This window comes from Dicentrarchus labrax, unplaced genomic scaffold (genome assembly GCF_905237075.1).
Source record: "Dicentrarchus labrax unplaced genomic scaffold, dlabrax2021, whole genome shotgun sequence".
In the NCBI taxonomy this organism is placed as follows: Eukaryota; Metazoa; Chordata; class Actinopteri; family Moronidae; genus Dicentrarchus; species Dicentrarchus labrax.
Genome location: NW_026136719.1, coordinates 4,969,505 through 4,988,326, shown reverse-complemented (window position 1 = coordinate 4,988,326; position 18,822 = coordinate 4,969,505). Strand labels below are relative to the sequence as shown.

At 42.9% G+C, this 18,822-nt stretch overlaps 1 protein-coding gene across 2 annotated transcripts in view; it reads left to right on the top strand.

Annotated features, from left to right (window-relative positions):
- map1aa (microtubule-associated protein 1Aa) overlaps window positions 1–18,070 on the top strand; it is a 43,744-nt gene extending 25,674 nt beyond the window's left edge. For both annotated transcript variants that reach the window (XM_051380611.1, XM_051380612.1), the window contains 5 exons: window positions 5,233–5,315; window positions 6,439–6,579; window positions 6,712–13,675; window positions 13,791–14,017; window positions 14,780–18,070. In XM_051380611.1, the coding sequence (XP_051236571.1) occupies window positions 5,233–5,315; window positions 6,439–6,579; window positions 6,712–13,675; window positions 13,791–14,017; window positions 14,780–14,935 (7,571 nt within the window). In that variant the 3' untranslated portion in view covers window positions 14,936–18,070. The remainder of the gene's footprint in view (window positions 1–5,232; window positions 5,316–6,438; window positions 6,580–6,711; window positions 13,676–13,790; window positions 14,018–14,779) is intronic.
- The last annotated feature ends 752 nt before the right edge of the window (window positions 18,071–18,822 follow it).

Sequence of the window (18,822 nt, the reverse complement as noted above, 5' to 3'; positions counted from 1 at the left end):
ATGACAATGCAGCTGAAAGCTCTGGGGAAAGCTTAGTAAGTAGACATTGAGTCGGGAGTATTTTGTCAAACTGTTTTTAAAGGAACAGGATTGGTCTAATGCACTCACTGTAATCTCATGTATGGTGCTGGAATCACTTTATCCCTCAGGGCCAACAGCTGACAGAGGGTCACAGTTCTACTACGGCAGCATCCATCCTCCCTCGGTTACTCTCCCATTATTAGTCTGTGGTATTCAGCCCGATGAGAGGCACGAGCCACAGAGGCCCAGACGACATTTGTCGAGCATTTGTTTCCATGATAACAGTCTGAATGATGTGTGGGCTCCTAAGTGGCTTTACAGGAGATTGTCCTTGGACATGTTAATAACTTGAAATAGGAATGAGGGAGAGCGAGGCAGTTAATAGGCTCCTCAGACATGCAGCGCATTTACATTCGTTAGTTGGAGTGGCAGCGTTTTGTCACAACACAGGGCAGCAGCAGGCCACGAGCAGAGGAGGCACCAAAAAGCCCCCCTTGAAGCCCCTGACTCTTTAAAAGCTGTGGAGGGAGAGCAGTTTATTTCTAGAGCAGAAGTTGAAGAGCTTCAATACTTTTTGAATATTGACAAATATGTGTCTTAAAAAAAAATTTGTATCAAATTCTTTCTTCAGATTTTTCTTTCGTTGTACTTTAATTGGAAATTCTTTATTAAGAATATCCCCCTTAAATGTACCATATCGTTTTTAAGGAGGTCCTCAACAACAGAGGGTTCATAATTACACAAGAAAACTTGACCAAGACAATATCAATATAAAATAAATATCAAGACAAAATTAGATCAAACTCCAAGTTTGTTACAAAACACGATTACAAAATTATAAAAAGGTATAAAGTACAACTGACATTAAGAAGAAGTTAGATTACTTTGATCAGATGTTGCCTGACCCAAATCTGGAATAGCGCTACAATTTCAGTTCATTAAATAATTAGTTGAGCAATAGAAAATTAATTGGAAGCATTTCTGATAATCCTTTCATTATAACAAACAGAGACCAGGAGCCAGGGAGGGATGTTTTTTAACCGAGTTAGTAACACGAAGCAAGGCAAAGCACAGAAAAACTACTGGCAGGCTGAAACGTTGATACGCCATATCGCTCGTAACACAGAGGAGACTGAATGATCTCGGGGAGTCAGGAGGAAGGAGCCGGGGTTAAATGCTGCAGGTCTGAGGCGTCGATTAGACAATCAGCTGCAGGTGCTTCAGCCAAGTCATTTTTCAAGTAACAATGCTAATCGTTACGTAGCTCCAACTGTAAGGATTTACTGCTTTCTCTATGCTTTAAATGATATATCTTTGGGTTTTGAACAAAACCTTTTGACACGACAAAACAAGTAGTCTGAAAAGATTAATGAGGGTTTTTGGAAGTTGTGATAGCAGTTTTATAGTCTAAACATTGTTTACAGCAAACAGCATGTGTTAACAAGTAACAGTAATTAGTTACAGAAAACTATTGTAGACTGTGCTACATGTAGATAAAGTTGTGAATGGCTTTAGATATTATGAAACACTGCCTCGTTGACTCAAACTAAGGTATGGAAAAAGTGTTGTTTTTAGTCAGACAATAGCCAGAGCAGGTAAAACGGAGCCTATAGTTTTAATCTTCCTTGCACAGTTTGTCTCAGGTAACAGCAGATGTTTTATGTCGTGTGAGACAGCTTTGTTTGCAGAGAAGACTGTAAGAAAAGAACAATAGCCACACTTCAGAACTATAATACAAAGAAAAGTACAGAGCGTTTTAGACAAGACACTAACAAGCTCTTTCATTCCGTTCATGACTTATACTTCATGAAATGATTTGTTTCTTTTGTGTCTCTGGTGGTCAGCAGTGAGTCTAACAGAGAGGAAGTGTTCCTCCGTTCTCGCAGTACGATGTCAAGGTTGTAGAGACTGTTATATCTTCTCTCCAGCACGTTGTCCTTCAGATAACTCCTCTGGTGTCAGTGCTCAGATTAATGTGATACCATAAGAGCTAAAGGCTGAAATGCTGTTAATGTAAAACACATCATCTGGCCCTCCCTGAGCTGACACTGAGATTACTTTTTATATCCAAATGTTATTAGAAAATGTAATGGTCCTTCCATTAGTGTTCCCAACTAAGAGAATAGATAATGCACATTATTTGGGCGTGACGACTGATGGGAGTGAGTTGGACCAGGTCTAATGCAGTCTGGGTCAGTTGGTGTCGACAGTCAGCAGATACAATCATATGGGGTTTGAAATGTAGAGATTAATGCAAAGTCTTCAGATCCAGTCGCTGCGAGTTACTCATACAGATTTGTTAAACTTGTCTCTTGAGGGAAACATACCGGTAAATAAACAAAAGAAGAGAAATGGTGAGCACAAATGGTTGGCATCCATGTTTGTGTTGCTACAAGAAGAACGCGGAACAATTGGTGTTCTCTCGGGGTTTGCAGGAATGTCTCCCACCAGAACTCCAGCGGTTACTGTGATGTAACGTAGCTTACCAAATCTTGAAACACAACTTTCTTATCATCAAAAGCTTCAATCACAATATCAGATTCAAAAGTTCCACATTAGCAGCAGCCATATACGAAAATGCCTCGATGACCAATAAGGTTGTGTTCGTCTGTACAGCCACCGTATAAAACCCGCCCCATATTAAGATCCAGGATGGGTGGAAATCTGTGGGTCTGCCAGAGAAAATAAAACCCATTCATCTGGTTCCCATGTTAGTCAGAACGGCCTGGAAAGTCCAACTATGTGATAAATCCCTGAAAACTTTGTGTCCAAATTAATCACAAGGGTTCAACATTTAAGTCGTCCATTTGTTTAATTTAGGCGGACCACCCTCAGCTATTTAATTATCCAAATGATTGCTCTATCCATTGTTGCTTGGAAAGGGCAATTAGCTGGCAGGTTAGGTTTTAGGACATCTCTGTTGATTGGAGTGAGGACATGAAATTCAAGAATAAAGCGCTAAAATGTGGAGCTAAATGTTAAACATCTTTGGTAGTTGGCAAGAGGAAAGCACCAACTGCTGGTCATTTTCATTTACATCAATAAAGCATGTGCACAGTCCAGAACCTCATTGCATTTAACGAGCTTCCAGCCTTCATTAACATATTGAGAAGAACATAAAAAAACCTGAATGTCAATATTGGTCTTCTCCCAGCACCAGTTAATATATTCAAAGTACAATGTTCATGCTGCATAGATGTGCTGGTGTTGTTATTTTTACACTCAAATAGTCTCCTGGGCAGCTGTGCAAATTCAGATTGTGAACTTATTTCAGAGGAGAATGTGACAGTAAACAGCGTCTATAAACTGGGCCACAGTGTGTTTACTCACTAAACATGCTGCTGATCTGATGTTGGTTGTTAGTTTGCACAAATTGGCTCGTAATTCAGACTCGTCGGCTGAGACTGATGCTGGTAAAACATTGCACAGGGACACCGTTGCCAGTGTCTCGTGTATCTGTGGCTTGTTTATGAATGTAAGGTTCTCCGACCTAACATATAACCCCTTATTAAGGTATGTCATTTTCTCTCCAAGTGCTCCCCCCCCCCATTGCCCTTGGCTTGCTCCTTCAGCAGGGCAAGGAGAGATAAACAGCCTGTGACAGCTCCTTCACATTTTTGAGGTGGAGGAAGAGCCAGCAACATCTTTCATTCTAAATATAGATCCCCTGATGAATCGCCTGCATGCCTGTAATGCTGCTGCTGCTGCTGCTACTGCTGCTTTGGCACTCGCCTTCACCTCCTGTACTATGTGATGCTGCGTGCATACTCTCATGCAGTACGTACCTCCCCTCCCTCTCCCAGAAATGCTGCAATGCGTCTCCCTCAGCCAAGACTGGGTCAGTGTAACTTAGCTAGCAGGAAAAGCCAGAGAAGCGTCCCCATAGCAACAGCCAATGAGGCTCGTGGCTGACGGATTATTTTTTTTTGCATTGTTGTTGATAAAATGAGCGTATTTCCGGGATTAAACTCGTCGGGGGGCTTTAGTTGGTGCCAGTGGAGAAATAATATGGCAAGTGAGCAAAAGAGGAGATGGGGCGGGGTTGAGGTTGCTTACGTACAGACATGTGTGCAGAGTAATTGTGTTGGCAGATGTTGGAAGACAGCAAATAATCCTGGTCATACAGTATTTTCATACAGGGAAATATTGTTTTTCTTCTAATTGAACCTACCGACATTGTTTACAGCTATTCTGCTTTAGAGTTTGTCAGACATCCTTTAGTGTTTTTTTAATGCAGAATGTTGTGTTTAACCTCATTACATATGGATTTCCTCTTTTTAGCCATTGTGGTGGCAATGGATCTAAATGTTGTTCAATCGGTGGGTCCACTACTTTGATTCAGGGTCTCCACCAATATTGGATGGATTGCCTTGAAATTGAGTACAGGCAGACATTCTTGTTCACCATAGGATGAATTTTAACCTTTCATCTATGTCAAAATCTCTATTTGTCCAATACATTGGTTTATAATCCAATATCTGCAAAACTAACGATCTTTCCATCAGCCTCAGCTGTACTTTGTGTTAGTGCTGATTAGCAAATGTTAGCATTCTAACACGCTAAGCTGAGAACGTAAACATTCTAACTTTCATCAAGAAGATTAAGTGTATTTCCCAAAAACTATTCCTTCAAAATGTGTTTCTCTGCTGTTAAGCCCAGTTCACACAACAACCAGTTCACGAGCCGTGAGTGATTCCCAGCGAAAAAAGATGTCATACTGACATTAAACCAGCAACATATACACCCTTCACTACAGTTTCAATGTCTATATTTGTAGAATATATATATATATATATATATATATATATATATAAATATATATATATTACCTCCTGTATCTGTTTCACATTAAAAGTTCTCTCTGTTTCTGTGCGGACAATATTCATTAATTTGTTAACAAGGCTTTTATTGTATTTATCAGAGGCAAACTCTCTGTATTGGACACCACAGCCGTGCAAACTGCAGGAGTTCAGCGAGGCAACCGTCACGCACTGCTCATGCATGCTGTGTGAGCAGTAGGTTAGGGATTGTGTGATTGTATCCAACCAATGACTCTTAACAGTGTTTAAGTGTTGGGAATTTTCTCTTAGGAACAACCAGCAGCTATTCACCTCTTTAGACAAAGCCTTCTGTAACTCTGGGATGTTTTACTTATTATTCCTTTCTTGTCATTTTTGTAGTCTTAAGGTGTGTTTTTTACTCTCTGTTTAGGCCAGCGGATTCTCCAGTATCAGAGTGATGTCCTCGAGACAGTGGTGTTGGTGAACCCATCAGAGGAGACCGCTGCCTCAGAGGTGAGTCACACCCAGACAACACGTATAAAACATTTTTTATTTAAATCACACTGATAAGTTTAGGTCTGGGTTGAACTTGGGTTCACTTATATACACAGCAGCACCTACTGTTCACAATTCACCCCCAATGGGAGGTCCATGTCTGTCCTGCTAGACATCATTACTTTGTTGATTAACAGGAAAACACTCTCAGTCACTGTCACTCTCAGCTATAGCCGCAAACTGTGAGACACAGACTCTTGCACTGCCTATCTGTGCTGTTTGTCGTGCATGTATAGCATATTTGACAATAAAGCTGACTTTGACTTTTTTTTTACTTTGACTATAAATAAACCCACTCAGATGCCATAGATGTCAGCTTATCCTTTGACTGCTGGTGAAATGTAAAACGTGAATTAACCTCATAGTTTTTATTGTTATCTTTGTCTAGTGTATTATGATGGAAAGGCAAGTAATGGAACCTGTAATACACCTGATCCCTGAACCTGTACCTGTACTGTATTTAACCTTTATTCTTCTGGAGCAACTTCAGCTACTCAGGGAGACACAAAAATGTATGTCTAAAATAAATGGCTACTCTATTGCACCTTTTGTTGGCTGATATTAGAAGAAACTTTGCCTTTTCCAAACACTCTTACTTGGTATGGAGTGGTAGTGATTGCAACTTTTCAACAATTAGGAGTAATTTTACATTTATATTTGGTATATGAGCGGTTCCTCAAAATGCATGTTTGACCTTTTGTGACACACTCACATTCATTGTTGCAATATCTACTTCGAATACCTTAAATATGTCTTCTTTAGCTTGCCAATCATCCCTCACAAGTGTTATTATCACTCAGTGGCTCGGTGCTGCCTGGATGACATCAGTTAGGGGAAAGATTGAGCAGCTCTCAAACTCAATAGCACTCAAATCACTTAATGATGCATGCGAGATGATGTCTTTGCTCTTTGGGGAATCATACTATTAACCAGCTAAATTATTTGCATTTGGTCACTCCAAAAGGATTTTTCATCTTTTCAGAACAGTAACAATTAACATTTTTGTTTTGAGCTTAATGATTTATTTTTAAAAGCATTCATTTTAGTGGTTCTTATAATGGTTATTCTTTACTTTACCCAGATTCGCTCTCTGATCACTGACCTTTCTGGGAATAAGTTGCTGATACTGAGCGGCCAGAGCTCTGAGCAGGGTGGTGACATCCTACTGCAAGGTGGAGCCTTCACTTGGCAACACTTCTCCGACATCATTTCCAACCCTCAAGTAAGCTGAATGTGCTTTCTCTTCAAATATGTCTTTACAGTGTACACGTACGGATCAATTTGCAATTATAAAGCCTACAGACATTATTTTTGACATAATTTAGGTTGTTTTTCACTGTTACTGTGTTCCCAGGTGATTGAACTCCTGTCCAGGGCCACTTCAGAGCAGCCGTCAAGGCTTACAGTTTCCTGTCAGGGAGACAGGGGCTGGAGCTCCCTAGGCCAAAGCCAGGAGCAGCAGTCACTCCAAAATCTTCTGGAATACCGCCTGAACCCTGAACCCCACCTCCCCAACATGGACGGAGTCACAGAGTTCACCGAGTATGTCTCAGAGACAGTGGATGTGCCATCGTCCTTTGACCTTCTGGAGCCCCCAACCTCTGGAGGTTTTCTGAAGCTGTCCAAACCCTGCTGCTACATCTTCCCTGGAGGCAGGGGAGACTCTGCTCTGTTTGCTGTCAACGGATTCAACATCCTTGTGGATGGAGGATCTGATCGGAAGTCTTGCTTCTGGAAGCTGGTTCGCCACCTGGACCGCATCGACTCTGTTCTGCTCACCCATATTGGTGCAGACAACCTCCCTGGCATCAATGGGTTGTTCCAGAGGAAGATTGCAGAGCAAGAGGAGGAGCATAACCAAGGATCTGGCTCCAACAGCAACGGTGACTGGACAAAGAACCTGATCTCTCCTGAGCTTGGGATTGTGTTTTTCAATGTCCCAGAGAAACTACGGATGCCAGAGTCCACGCTGAAAGTGAAGCGAAGCATTGAGGAAGCATCTCTTACATTGCAGTACCTCAACAAGCTTGGTATCACACCAGAGCCTCTTCACAGGGTAGTCAGCAACACTATTGAACCTATCACATTATTCCACAAACTGGGAGTGGGAAAGTTAGACATGTATGTCTTAAACCCTGTAAAAGAGAGCAAAGAGATGCAGTTTCTAATGCAGAAATGGGCTGGAAACAGCAAAGCCAAGACAGGCATTACGATGCCCAATGGAAAAGAAGGAGAAATATCTGTACCATATTTGACATCCGTTACCGCTCTCATTGTTTGGATTCCTCACCGTCCAACAGAAAAGATAGTCAGGGTGCTTTTCCCTGGAAATGCACCGCAGAATAAAATCTTCGAGGGCCTTGAAAAACTGAAACACCTGGACTTCCTGCGATACCCAGTAGCTACCCAAAAAGACATATCATCTGGCGCTCCTCCTCCTATCATCAAACAGACAAAAATAAGATCAAGAACTGACAGCAAAGAGAGTCTCAAATCTTCACCCAAACCACACTCTAAAACAAAGAAAGAATCAAGTGGACAGGAGGAAGAGTCGAAGAGTGACATGACTAAAGAGAATAAAGTAGAAAAGAAAGAGGAGAAGAAACTCAAAAGTGAAAGTCTAAAAGCCACCAAACAGCAGAAGAACAGTGAGGTGGCCCCTGTGGCAGAGAAAAAGTCAGAGAAAAAGAAAATATCCAAGGAAAAAACTGCCAAGCAAGAGAAAGCATCCAAGATGGATGAAAAGAAAGACAAAGAGAAAAAAGAAATTAAGAAAGAGAAACGTGAAGTAAAGAAAGATGAAAATATAAGAAAAGAAGAGAAAAAAGAAAGTAAAGCCAAGGAGGATAAAAAGAAGGAGGCAAGTAAACCAGAGCTGAGAAAAATCACTAAACCGCCGCTCACCCCTGAAGTGAGAAAAACTCTGCACAAGGCTAAGACTCAGACTAAGCCCAAGACTGACAAGAATAAAGCAGTTAAACAGGAAGCAAATGAGAAAAAGCCAGTCCCAAAGAACATCCCTGAAGAGGTCGCAGCAGCAGCTCTGGCTGACAGGTCCATAGTGTCCTCCCCAGAGGACCTCACTGAGGACTTTGAGGCTCTGAAGCAAGAAGAGTTGTCCAAAGTTAAGTCCGTGCCTATCCAGAATGATGTGATGTTTGGGCATTCATTGTACCCAGATACTAAAGTTTCTTCCTTAGTTTTCCCTGATGAGAAAGTCACATCGACAGTCACTGAGATAAAATCTGCTTCACCCAAATCCCCTGTCAAACAAGAAGAAGACAACAAAGACAAGGGCACATCACAACAGGTTGCAACCACTGAAAAGAAGGAAGCAAGTGATGGCTTTGACAAGAAGTATAAAGAGGAGAAATATGACAAATACCCTGTAAAGGACAACATAAAAGACAGATCAAAGAAGAGTGACAGCTCAGAGGAGGAGGGTGATGTAATTGAAAAAGCCGAGTTTGAAGGAACAGAAGATGACGAGGTCCTGAAATATAAAACAGAGGAGGCGAAAAAGGAAAAAACTGGAAAGGAGTGGGACACCAAGCCAACTGAGCAAAAACCTTTATCAACCACAGCCCTGTCTGGGCAAGTAGCAGCCAGTGCCTCAGAGCAGTTCTCCTTCATCCAAGACGAGACCATCCCTGGTTACTCCGAGACTGAACAGACCATCTCTGATGAGGAGATCCATGAGGAAACAGAAGATAAAATCCCACAGCTGCGCTACGATGTGGGCTCCTACGACATCTCTGTCCCTGACGTCCCTGGTACCTTTGACTCCATGCATGGTATAAAGGAGATGAAGAGCTCCGCTGTATCTGATGTTGCAAATGTCAAACACAAAGCCTTCATGGGAGGTCACGAGCCTGAGCTTGCACCTTATCCTGCCATCATTGCTGCCCCTCTTGCAGAGGAGGAGCACATCTCCTCAGCAACATCCATCACAGAATATGACAAACTGTCATCCTTTGCCACGTCTGTAGCTGAGGACCAATCGATAGCCTCTGTGACAGCACCTCAGACCGAGGAAGCTGGGAGGAACTCTCTCCTGCTTGACACCATCAACAGTATCCCCTCACGTGCTGAGGCCATCCACGGGAAGGACTATCTTCACTCAGCAGGAACCATCTCACCCACCTCCTCTCTGGAGGATGACAAGTGCTTTAAGTCTCCTTCCTCTGATGAGTACCAGCCGAACATTCCTGAGATGGAGGGTGATGCAAAGATCAAATCAGTCCACCACGAGGAAGAAGATGATGAGGAAGACGAGGACGAGGACCAGACTCCGAACGTTGACATCCCTCTGGGTAAACTCCAAGAGGGCTATGAACATGCAGCCTCCATGTTGCTTCAGGAGAAGGAGAAATCTCCCTCTGCCACTTTCTCTCCTCCTCCCTTCTCTACCACTCAGTACTCTCCCACACAGGCTGTCAAAGAAAACCAGGCTCTCTTTAGCACAGTGGGATTTAAGACTGCTGCTGATATAAAGCCTGTTTCACCCCCTCCATCTTTCTCCCCAGGGTTAGAGTCCCACTCCAGGCAGGAGAGTGAGGAAAGATGTCTAAGTCCAGATGACAGCACTATGAGACTGGCCTCACCCACACAGTCTGTGCCCACAAGCAGTGGCTACTCTCCGACAGAAGAGAAACCCTTTAAGACAGAAGACAAAGATGAGGAAGTGGCCGATGTCAAAGCTGACTCCCAGAAAACAGATAAATCAGTCACTATCTTAGACAATACCTCCTTTATCGGTCTGCAAGGTGACAAGACAGAGCTTGAAGAGTCGGAAGAATCCACTGAAGACAATGAGGATGAAGATGACTGTTACGCCAAAAAGGATCTACAGCCTACTGTAAAGGCCAAGCTTATGGAGGCAAAAGAGGGATGCTTCTTGGATGACGACTTTACTTTTGAGTCAAAATCAGCAAAGATAGAAACTGAAGTCAAGGGCTCAGACAAGACACAGGTGTCTATTAGCACAGCGGAGAAACCAAAACCTCAAGTGATGTTCTCAGATGAAGATGAGGATGAAGAAGAGCAAGATGATGATTTCCCAGGTGGGGTAGGGTCAAAGCCCTCACCAACAGATCAAAGTAAAGTAGACTTTAAAAATGAAAACACGGAGAAAACAGATGTTGCTTTTAAAGAGCCTGAGAAAAGTGTTCATTTCGGTCTATATGATTTTCCAGAGAAGGAGAGCAAAGAAAAGGCTATATATATAAGACAAGACACACCCTATGTGCACGGTAAAACGTTCTCTTACGGTGACGTTTATGACAGCAAAACAAGCTCAGTGGACTCTGATTCTTATAGTCAGGAGTCCTTAGATAAGACGGAGAAGGACATTGCAAAGGGGGAAGGAGATTTGCAGAAACACGAGGCCTCGTCTCCGGTAACAGCCACAGACAAGATGTCAGAGAAGGAGGGATTTACCGTCTCTTATGAAAAAGAGTCCTCCACCTCATCGTGGCTTGACACCAAGGGCACTTCTTCTACACCTTCATTTGAAAAACAGGACAAAGAAAAGGTGACATTTGAATACAGCACAAGTAGCCGTTTCCCTTCGGTGACTGACAGACCCGAGGCCTCGTCCACTTCTTTATCATCAGAAAAAGACTCCTCTTATAAAAGCCAGACTGACGGCACAAAGCCCCAGACATACTCCTCAATGGCAGCATTTGATGTCAACAAACCTGCTGCCACAGGCTACAGCGACAAAGGAGCCTGTTTGGAGATTGATATGAGAAAACTAACAGCAAGGGATGAGGAGGACTACGATGATGATGAAGTTGTCGATGAAGATGATGATGAGGAGGAAGATGAAGAGGAGGAGGAGGAGGAAGATGACAAAGGTGCTGTTGATTCTGATATGGAGAAAGGTGCCAAAGAGAAGTCTGAGAAGGAAGTAAAAAGTCCAATCAGCGAAATGTTTGGCTCAAATAGGCCTGAATTTATGGTTTCTATGGCTGGATACGGCTACAACAGTCAGGGGAAGCCGAGTATGAAAGAAACCAGTTCTAGCTCACTCACAAAGGCTGAAGACAAGGCTAAGACTGACTCTGTGTCCTTCAGTGGAAAGCCAATGGATTTAGGGGCTACAGGTTTCTCTGGCTACTCCTCTGGGTTTGAGTACTCATACGGAAGTAGTGAGAAAGACTCAAGTCAGACCACAGACAAAGGTAAAGAGGATTTCACTTTGAAATCAACAGAGGACAGTTATTACCAGGATGACAGAGCTGACTCTGATTTTGAGAAACAGAAGACACCAGATCTTCTAAGTAAAAGATCACTGGACACAAGCTTTCAGTATACAACCACTGCTGCCCCTGCGTACTCCTCCTCGTCAGCCTACAGCTACTCCTCCTCCACCTCAGGCTCCCTTTCCACCAGCCGTCAGTTCGGAGAGGAGCTGGAGACGCCTGCCGAGCCCCTCTTTGAGTACTCCTCCTTTAAAGATGAACATTCACTGGTCATGGATTCTCCCTTTTCCAGCTCCGCTGCCACTAAAGACGACTATCTAGAAGTGTCTGAAAAACAGATCACCGCTACAACCATGGCTGAGTCCACCTCAAGTTTAGCCCGCTTCTCACCCCTCAGCCCATTCGAGGAGGTCAAATCATTCCCCTCGCTCTCGTCCTCTGCCTTTGCTGAAGACAAGAAGGAGCATACAACTTCATTAGGTGGGGTTACGGACAAAGGTCCTCAGTCGGACTGCTTCTATAAGCCTGAATGGTCTAAGGGGTCCAAGCTGGATTCAGCTGTTGGATATGGCGCCTCAGCAGGACCATTCTGTCAGTCTACAGAGCTCTCCAAGGACAAAGAGGCAGCCAGCGCTGCTCTGTTTGGTGTCACTTCCTCACCACGCCCAGACATAGAAGGCAAGCATTACTTTGAGGAGACGGACAGCAGTGACGAAGAGGATGAAGAGGCTTACATGCGTGAGGTGACTCGGAGGTCACCTTCCAGTGGCCTGGCTGGTAGCCTCTCATTTTCTGACAAACCTGTTGCTCCAGCTGCCAGTGAAAAGGCAAGTGGAGCACTCCCAGATGTTCTTGGCTCTTACATGCCCTCACCGCTCCAGGTCAGCAAGCCAGACAAAACCAACGGTCCCACAGAGGTCAGCTCAAGCTCTGCCCTCATTACTGGAGCAGCAGCTAGTGGTGCATCTTCAGGCCCAGCCAAGGTGGAGCCCAGAGAAGGAGCCACAGGTTACAGGAGCTCTTATGAGTGGGAGATGTCAAAGCCTCAGATGGGTATGGTACCCGGAGACTCCCCTCCCCATTACCGTCACGACGATGAGTTTGAAGAAGAGTGTGAGATGGAGCCAGAGCATCCTGCCCGCCCACTTTCTCTTTCTTCAACCGATAAGCCATTTCACTCACCGTTCTATGCTGAAGAGTGCAGCCGAGGAGGGCACGATGATGACGATGATGACAGCGATCAGGATCTTGCTGGCAATCTGCCCATGGGGGCCACCTCCTCTTATACCAGCCGCACCTCACCTGGATATTCCTCCTCCGAGTGCAGGCAGCGCAAAGAGGACCTCTCACCTTCCTTCATCAACCCATGCATGCGGCAGTTATCCAGCGATGAGGATGATGAGGAGCAAGGCCGCAGAAGTGACCAATCGCAGGGCGATGAGCAAGATCTGTCAGTCAAGAGAAGGGCTCACAAACAGCCCCATCATCCCCAGTCTCACAGCAGGGACAGCAGCTCTCTGCACCAAGCCGGTGGCATGTCGGCAGGACTGGGTCTGGCTACAGAGGACACACCACCCACGTCTGTCAGCGAATCTCTAGCCTCTCAGTCAGACTCTGATGTGCCTCCAGGCACAGAGGAATACCCCTCAGCCACTGGTGAAGCCAACATGGACTCAGATGAGGATGCAGACTATATGCCTGTTGATAAATTAACTGCCACCGGAGGAGGTAGCCATCATTCCTCTAGGAGGAGCCATGACCCTCCTCCTGCTCCCCTCATGGACCCCTACCCTCACCCCCCACGCCCAGATGTTTGCATGGTGGATCCTGAGTCTGAGAATAATGGCTCAGTTAAGAAGGAGCCAAAAGCCAAGAGCATTAAGAAGACTTCAGGGAAAACCAAAACAGCATCCCCAGCCAGGCGCAAGAGGTCTCCCATGCCTGTCAAACAGACGCCGTCCCCTCGCAGTGCCTCACTGAAGAAGAAGGAGGCAGATAAGAGCTCACGTATGTCTCGTCTATCAGACGGACAGGGCTCCAAAGACGATGACCTCTCCAGGTCGAGCTACAACCCTGGCAAGGGGCTGACTAATGGTGTCAAGAGCAGTTCAGGTGAGCAAAATTAATTTATGAAAAATAATTCTCATAAATGATATTTAATTCCACACGCACAGATTTTGTAAGACAAATGATTTCATACATTGTTTGGTTTTGTTGTCCCATTCAGGTTCTCAGAAGTCTGGCTCTGCAGGTGCTCCTGGCCTTCCTATTTATGTGGACTTGGCCTACATTCCCAACCACTGCAGTGCCAAGAACGTGGACCAAGAGTTTTTCAAACGCATTCGCTCAGCGTACTATGTGGTGAGCGGTAATGATGCAGCAAGTGGGGAACCAAGCCGAGGAGTCCTTGATGCGCTGTTGGATGGCAAATCTCAGTGGGGATCGAACCTGCAGGTAACATTTACAACTCTACTTAGTAAAGTTGATAGTCATGTAAAAGGAAGAAATAAACATTCTTGAAGTTAGCAGCAAAACTAACACTAAACATAAGTAAATCATGGACACAGTGTATGAATTTAGCTGGCTAAGGTAGTGGAATATAATTGTTAAATTAATCACAGGCTGGTGACAGCCAAAGTTGTCAACCACATCTCACCATGGCTTTTAAATTTCACAAAATTGAACAGACGGCTGTGCATAATAATAACATCAACAGCTGGATACAACCCTGGGTTATGCTGTATTTCAGTCAGATAAGTGGGGGCCCTGTGTGGAAAGAGATATTAGATTGAGACTGAGACCCTCCCGTTGACAGCAAAGTAAAAACTAAGTGGGCGAATCCTGATATTTTAAATTTCCCTGAGGATGGAGGTAGGCGTGAGTGAGCACTCTTTCTTTCCCATTAAGGCTCAAAAAATCTCTCCATTGGCAGATTTACATGCAAGTATCTGAACTAATGCAGGTGTTAATTTTACTTCTGTAAATTAAACTGCATGTCATTGTCTCCCTTCTTACACTTGTGCAATGACAAAAACATTTAATCTAATCTAAAACATTAATTATCTTGATTATAAACTAACATTTTACTCGATTCTACCAGTTCTTGATAAGTTAAACAAAATGTTTTCTTCTATTATCTATGTCACACCCTTCCCTGCACTTATCCTCTCAGCTGTGTCAGTCGTGACATTTCCTGCTCTCTCGCCTCCCTCTCAGGTGACGCTGATCCCCACGCACGACACAGAGGTGACCCGTGACTGGTACCAGCAGACACATGAGAAGCAGCAAGAGCTCAACATCATGGTCCTGGCCTCCAGCAGCACCGTGGTCATGCAGGACGAGTCTTTCCCCGCCTGCAAGATCGAGTTTTAAGATCCTCGTTTCCTCTCTCCCTCCTCCTGGCCTCTCCCCAGTGTATATCTGTTTTTAATTGCTCTTCTCTGTAGTCTGACATGTAAATCTGTCTCTGCTTTGGGCGCCTTAACCAAAAGCAGAAACAGATCTGACTAACTGTCTATTTTTTTCTAGATTTTTATTCATTTCTAAGCTTGTCGTGGCTATCACCATTTGTATTACAAAGGTAGTTTTCTGACAACTATGTCCTCCACTACATTATTATTACTCAGCCCTGTGAAAGGGAGAATTTTCTGTTCCTTAATTTGTTTTTTTCCCAAACCCTGTGAGACAATGGAGTCGTTCTTTATTGGCCAAGACAAAATGTCCATTGTATTGTAAAAAAAAGAAGCATGTCATATAGGAAACCATATAAAATTTGGTTGTTTGGTTGCTTGTCTTCTAATTGGCCTAAATCAAAGCACAAGCTTGCGCACCTTAAAGCCAGCAACAAACTACAAAAAGATTTTCTTCCACTGAATCCCAGACATTCACAATGCAGGTGACCAATTTAATACATTTGCTGATAGAAAGTCATCATTACAGGCTAATTGTGATCAGTTCCCTTCCTGTATTTTCCCTTTCTGTCTTTCTTCTAAAACAATGACAGTCCCGGTGTTGAACCTCCTACCTACTGACATAGTGAGATAGAAAATAGACCCCAACGGTCCTTTCAATCTGTCTTTTGAGTATATTTGCCGTAGCATAGGGAAGACCATATTCAACAATCTGTATTGTAGTGAATTATGATATTTCTACGGTGAAAATCAATCGTTACAGTAAGAATTTCTTAGTGGCTGTTCTTTCTTACAGTGAGTTTGACAAATAAGTTTCTCTCTATAACTGTTTCTGTAGTCTTTGATGTATTTTTTTCAGTGTATTTCCAGTTAACATATCGTTGCAGAGGATCATGAGGACAACTGAAGGCAGAGGCGGTGATACCAGTACAAAAAAAAAAAAATAGAAATCATTATCCTGATCTTTGGATTCTACCTGTTTATATCTTTACATACAGAACGGCAATCTGTGTTCAAAGCTCATCCGAGGAACGAAGACAAACCTCATATCAGTTGCTGCGTCTAAAAGGTCTTTATACAAAAGCTGTGTTAAAGAATGTAGAATGTATTCCATTACAACAATAGGAACATGTGGTTTGCGAGGAGAGATTGTGTTTGCCTGGTGAACAAAGATGTGGGCCGGTTCGATTGATGGTAGAGGTTAGACTGTCACCCACATGTGCCTTTCTGTCCTGCTGTGCTGGAAGGGAAATGAAATGTGTTTTCGTGGTAGAAATGTAAGGTATTTCAGTGTGCGGTGCGTCCATGTCTCTGTGGCAGAGGCTTCGGCGAGCTGGTCTCCTCTGTTGTTGTGAGTTTTTGTCGGTGAGAGCACACACAGGTCCGAGTTGTACATATTGAGCATAAAACGGCACTTTTAAAGCACCAACTCAGTATTTGAGCCGCTGCGTTTTAGATTTCCTGGAGCTGCCACTCGAAGAAGCACAAATAGTAACCAGTGTGCAAAACTTAAAGCAGTTTTTGCTTTTTTCAAATTTAGCAACATAAAATGTATAATTACAGCATTTACACTGAAACCTGTGTTATTTGTTTCCTTTAATTATTGCAGTTTGTCTTCAGTTTGCAGAATTGTTTTTAGCCACAATCATCTCAACTTCATGATTTTAAATCGTATCATTTAACAAGCATTGCAGTGGTAAATCAGTGGATGTTTTTAAGTAACACTTTATTAACTTAATATTATGTGTATTATGTGTTTTAATTTGATATTGATGATTTTATATTTTGATAAGTTTTGAGTAATTTAATAGATTTTAACCAGGAACAAAACCAACTATCCAGCAAATGACAGGACCAACACGCCTCACCAGGGTTGCTATTTTATGATCCACAGTAAAAAAAAAAAAAAATCCAGATATTCCTCTGTATGATATTTTATTCCCTCAACTCTTCTACTGATGCATGTACAACAGACGCATGTTCATAAAGGCGATGGCTTTTTAAAAACCCGAGGGCTGCAGGGAGCGAAGCCCCAAAACCTCAGTTGAATGTGACGATGCAGATTACCTTTACGTTCTCCGTGGAGGACTTCGATCTCCTGGTTGCCTTGGTTACTGTGCATCATATGGTACATCTGAATCATCGGTCACACTGGCACTAACAACCTTACTGTAGCCTGCAATACATCCCAACTGCGCAGGGAAGACAAACTTTGTGTGCAGATTAAACAGGAAACAGTTCAGATTTCTGTGTGCAGATTAAAATGTTGTCAGCGTAATAAACGTGAGACAGTGTCTGCCACTTGGAGGAGACAGTGAAGTTGATGTTCTGCTGAACTAAAAAGATCCATTAACAGCTTCTTTGATGAAGCAGGGTTAACTGTGACTTAAGTGTTTTCCTGTTAACCCACTGTGCTGCCCAGTCAGTTATAACAGTGTAACCTGCATTCCTATTTAATACTGCGTCACCGTAAAGACTTATCATAACAAAACCTAATACTCACACTCAAAACCCAGACTGCCAGACACAAGGGACTCAGTTCACTCTTGTCAGTACATTTTTATCTATAGAGGATTTCCTATTAATCACACTTTTTCCAGACAAAGCTTAATATACAAACACACACACACATAACCGCTGCATTTTCGTATCGTGCAAAAAAAAAAAACTAAATAAAAAATATCTGTGGCATCAGACTCATCTGCCGTGAAACAAATCATCATAAAGACTGTTGGTTTTCAGTGAGCCCTGCTTGTACGTGCATGTGTACCTTTTGAGTTCTCCTGTATTGTAATAGCTGAAGAAAAAAACTGACTTAACATAGAAATGCTATTTTAAAAGATGTATATTCAAGAAGCTAAGCTGTCCGGTACTGAGGAGGCACATGTAACCTGGCTGTGCTGTAAAGAAAGCCTCGTGATCGTTTTATTTCCCCTTCCTTTCCGCTTCATGGTTCTACTTTCATCTCTTGTTTTAAGTGCAATATTCTCTTTATCTCTCTTTAAATGCTTAAAAGGTAAAAATAGAAAACAGATTTATTGTTAAAAGGGAAAAAGTGTGGTGAAGACCAATAAAAATATCATTTACTGAAAGAAAATTGTCTCCCTCTTCTTTTCCTTTAGTATCTTCACATCACATACTGAAAATGTTTTTGTTTTGTAAACTGATGTAAATGATTAGTTTGAGCTTTTTTTTTTTTTTATCTAACTGATCGGAAGGTTTAATTCTGAGTTCACTGGTTCCCAAACATTTTAGCTTGTGACCTTTTATAGCAAAGCAATGCCTGCTAGCAAACCCTCCTCATGTCTGTGTGTAGTTTGACTTATTTTATGGTTTTTAGAGGCCTGAAGAGCTCAACCCAGGTGTAAATTATGATGATTATGGCTCCAGTCCATTAAGTGTCCCAGTAAGTCAGTGAGTGAACTTACCTAGTAGAGCTGCAGTCACCATTAATGCTATTGATTACACCTGTGCTTTTAAAGCTTGGGAACTTGGGATCCTAGTACCATTTTGTATCTTAACAATAAGATACAGAGCATTGTTTGTAATGTAAAAAGTGTTTGCTTTTGACCTGTGACCCACCATTAAGTTTCAGTCTTGGCTCTCCACGGGGGAAAGTCTGGCCCCCCTGCACTAGAGGAAAAGTCATTAGGATTCATCCTCTGGGCTGATTTAATGTCCGTACCAAGTTTCATGTTATTCCATCACACAACTATTGACATGTTTCACTAACAAGCCAAAATGTCAATCTCATCGTGCTGTTGCAGAAAAACTCACCAATTAATTATCAATCTCAGATTAAGGTACAAATACTTAAATTCAGCTCAATAAAGTGACCAAAATACTCAC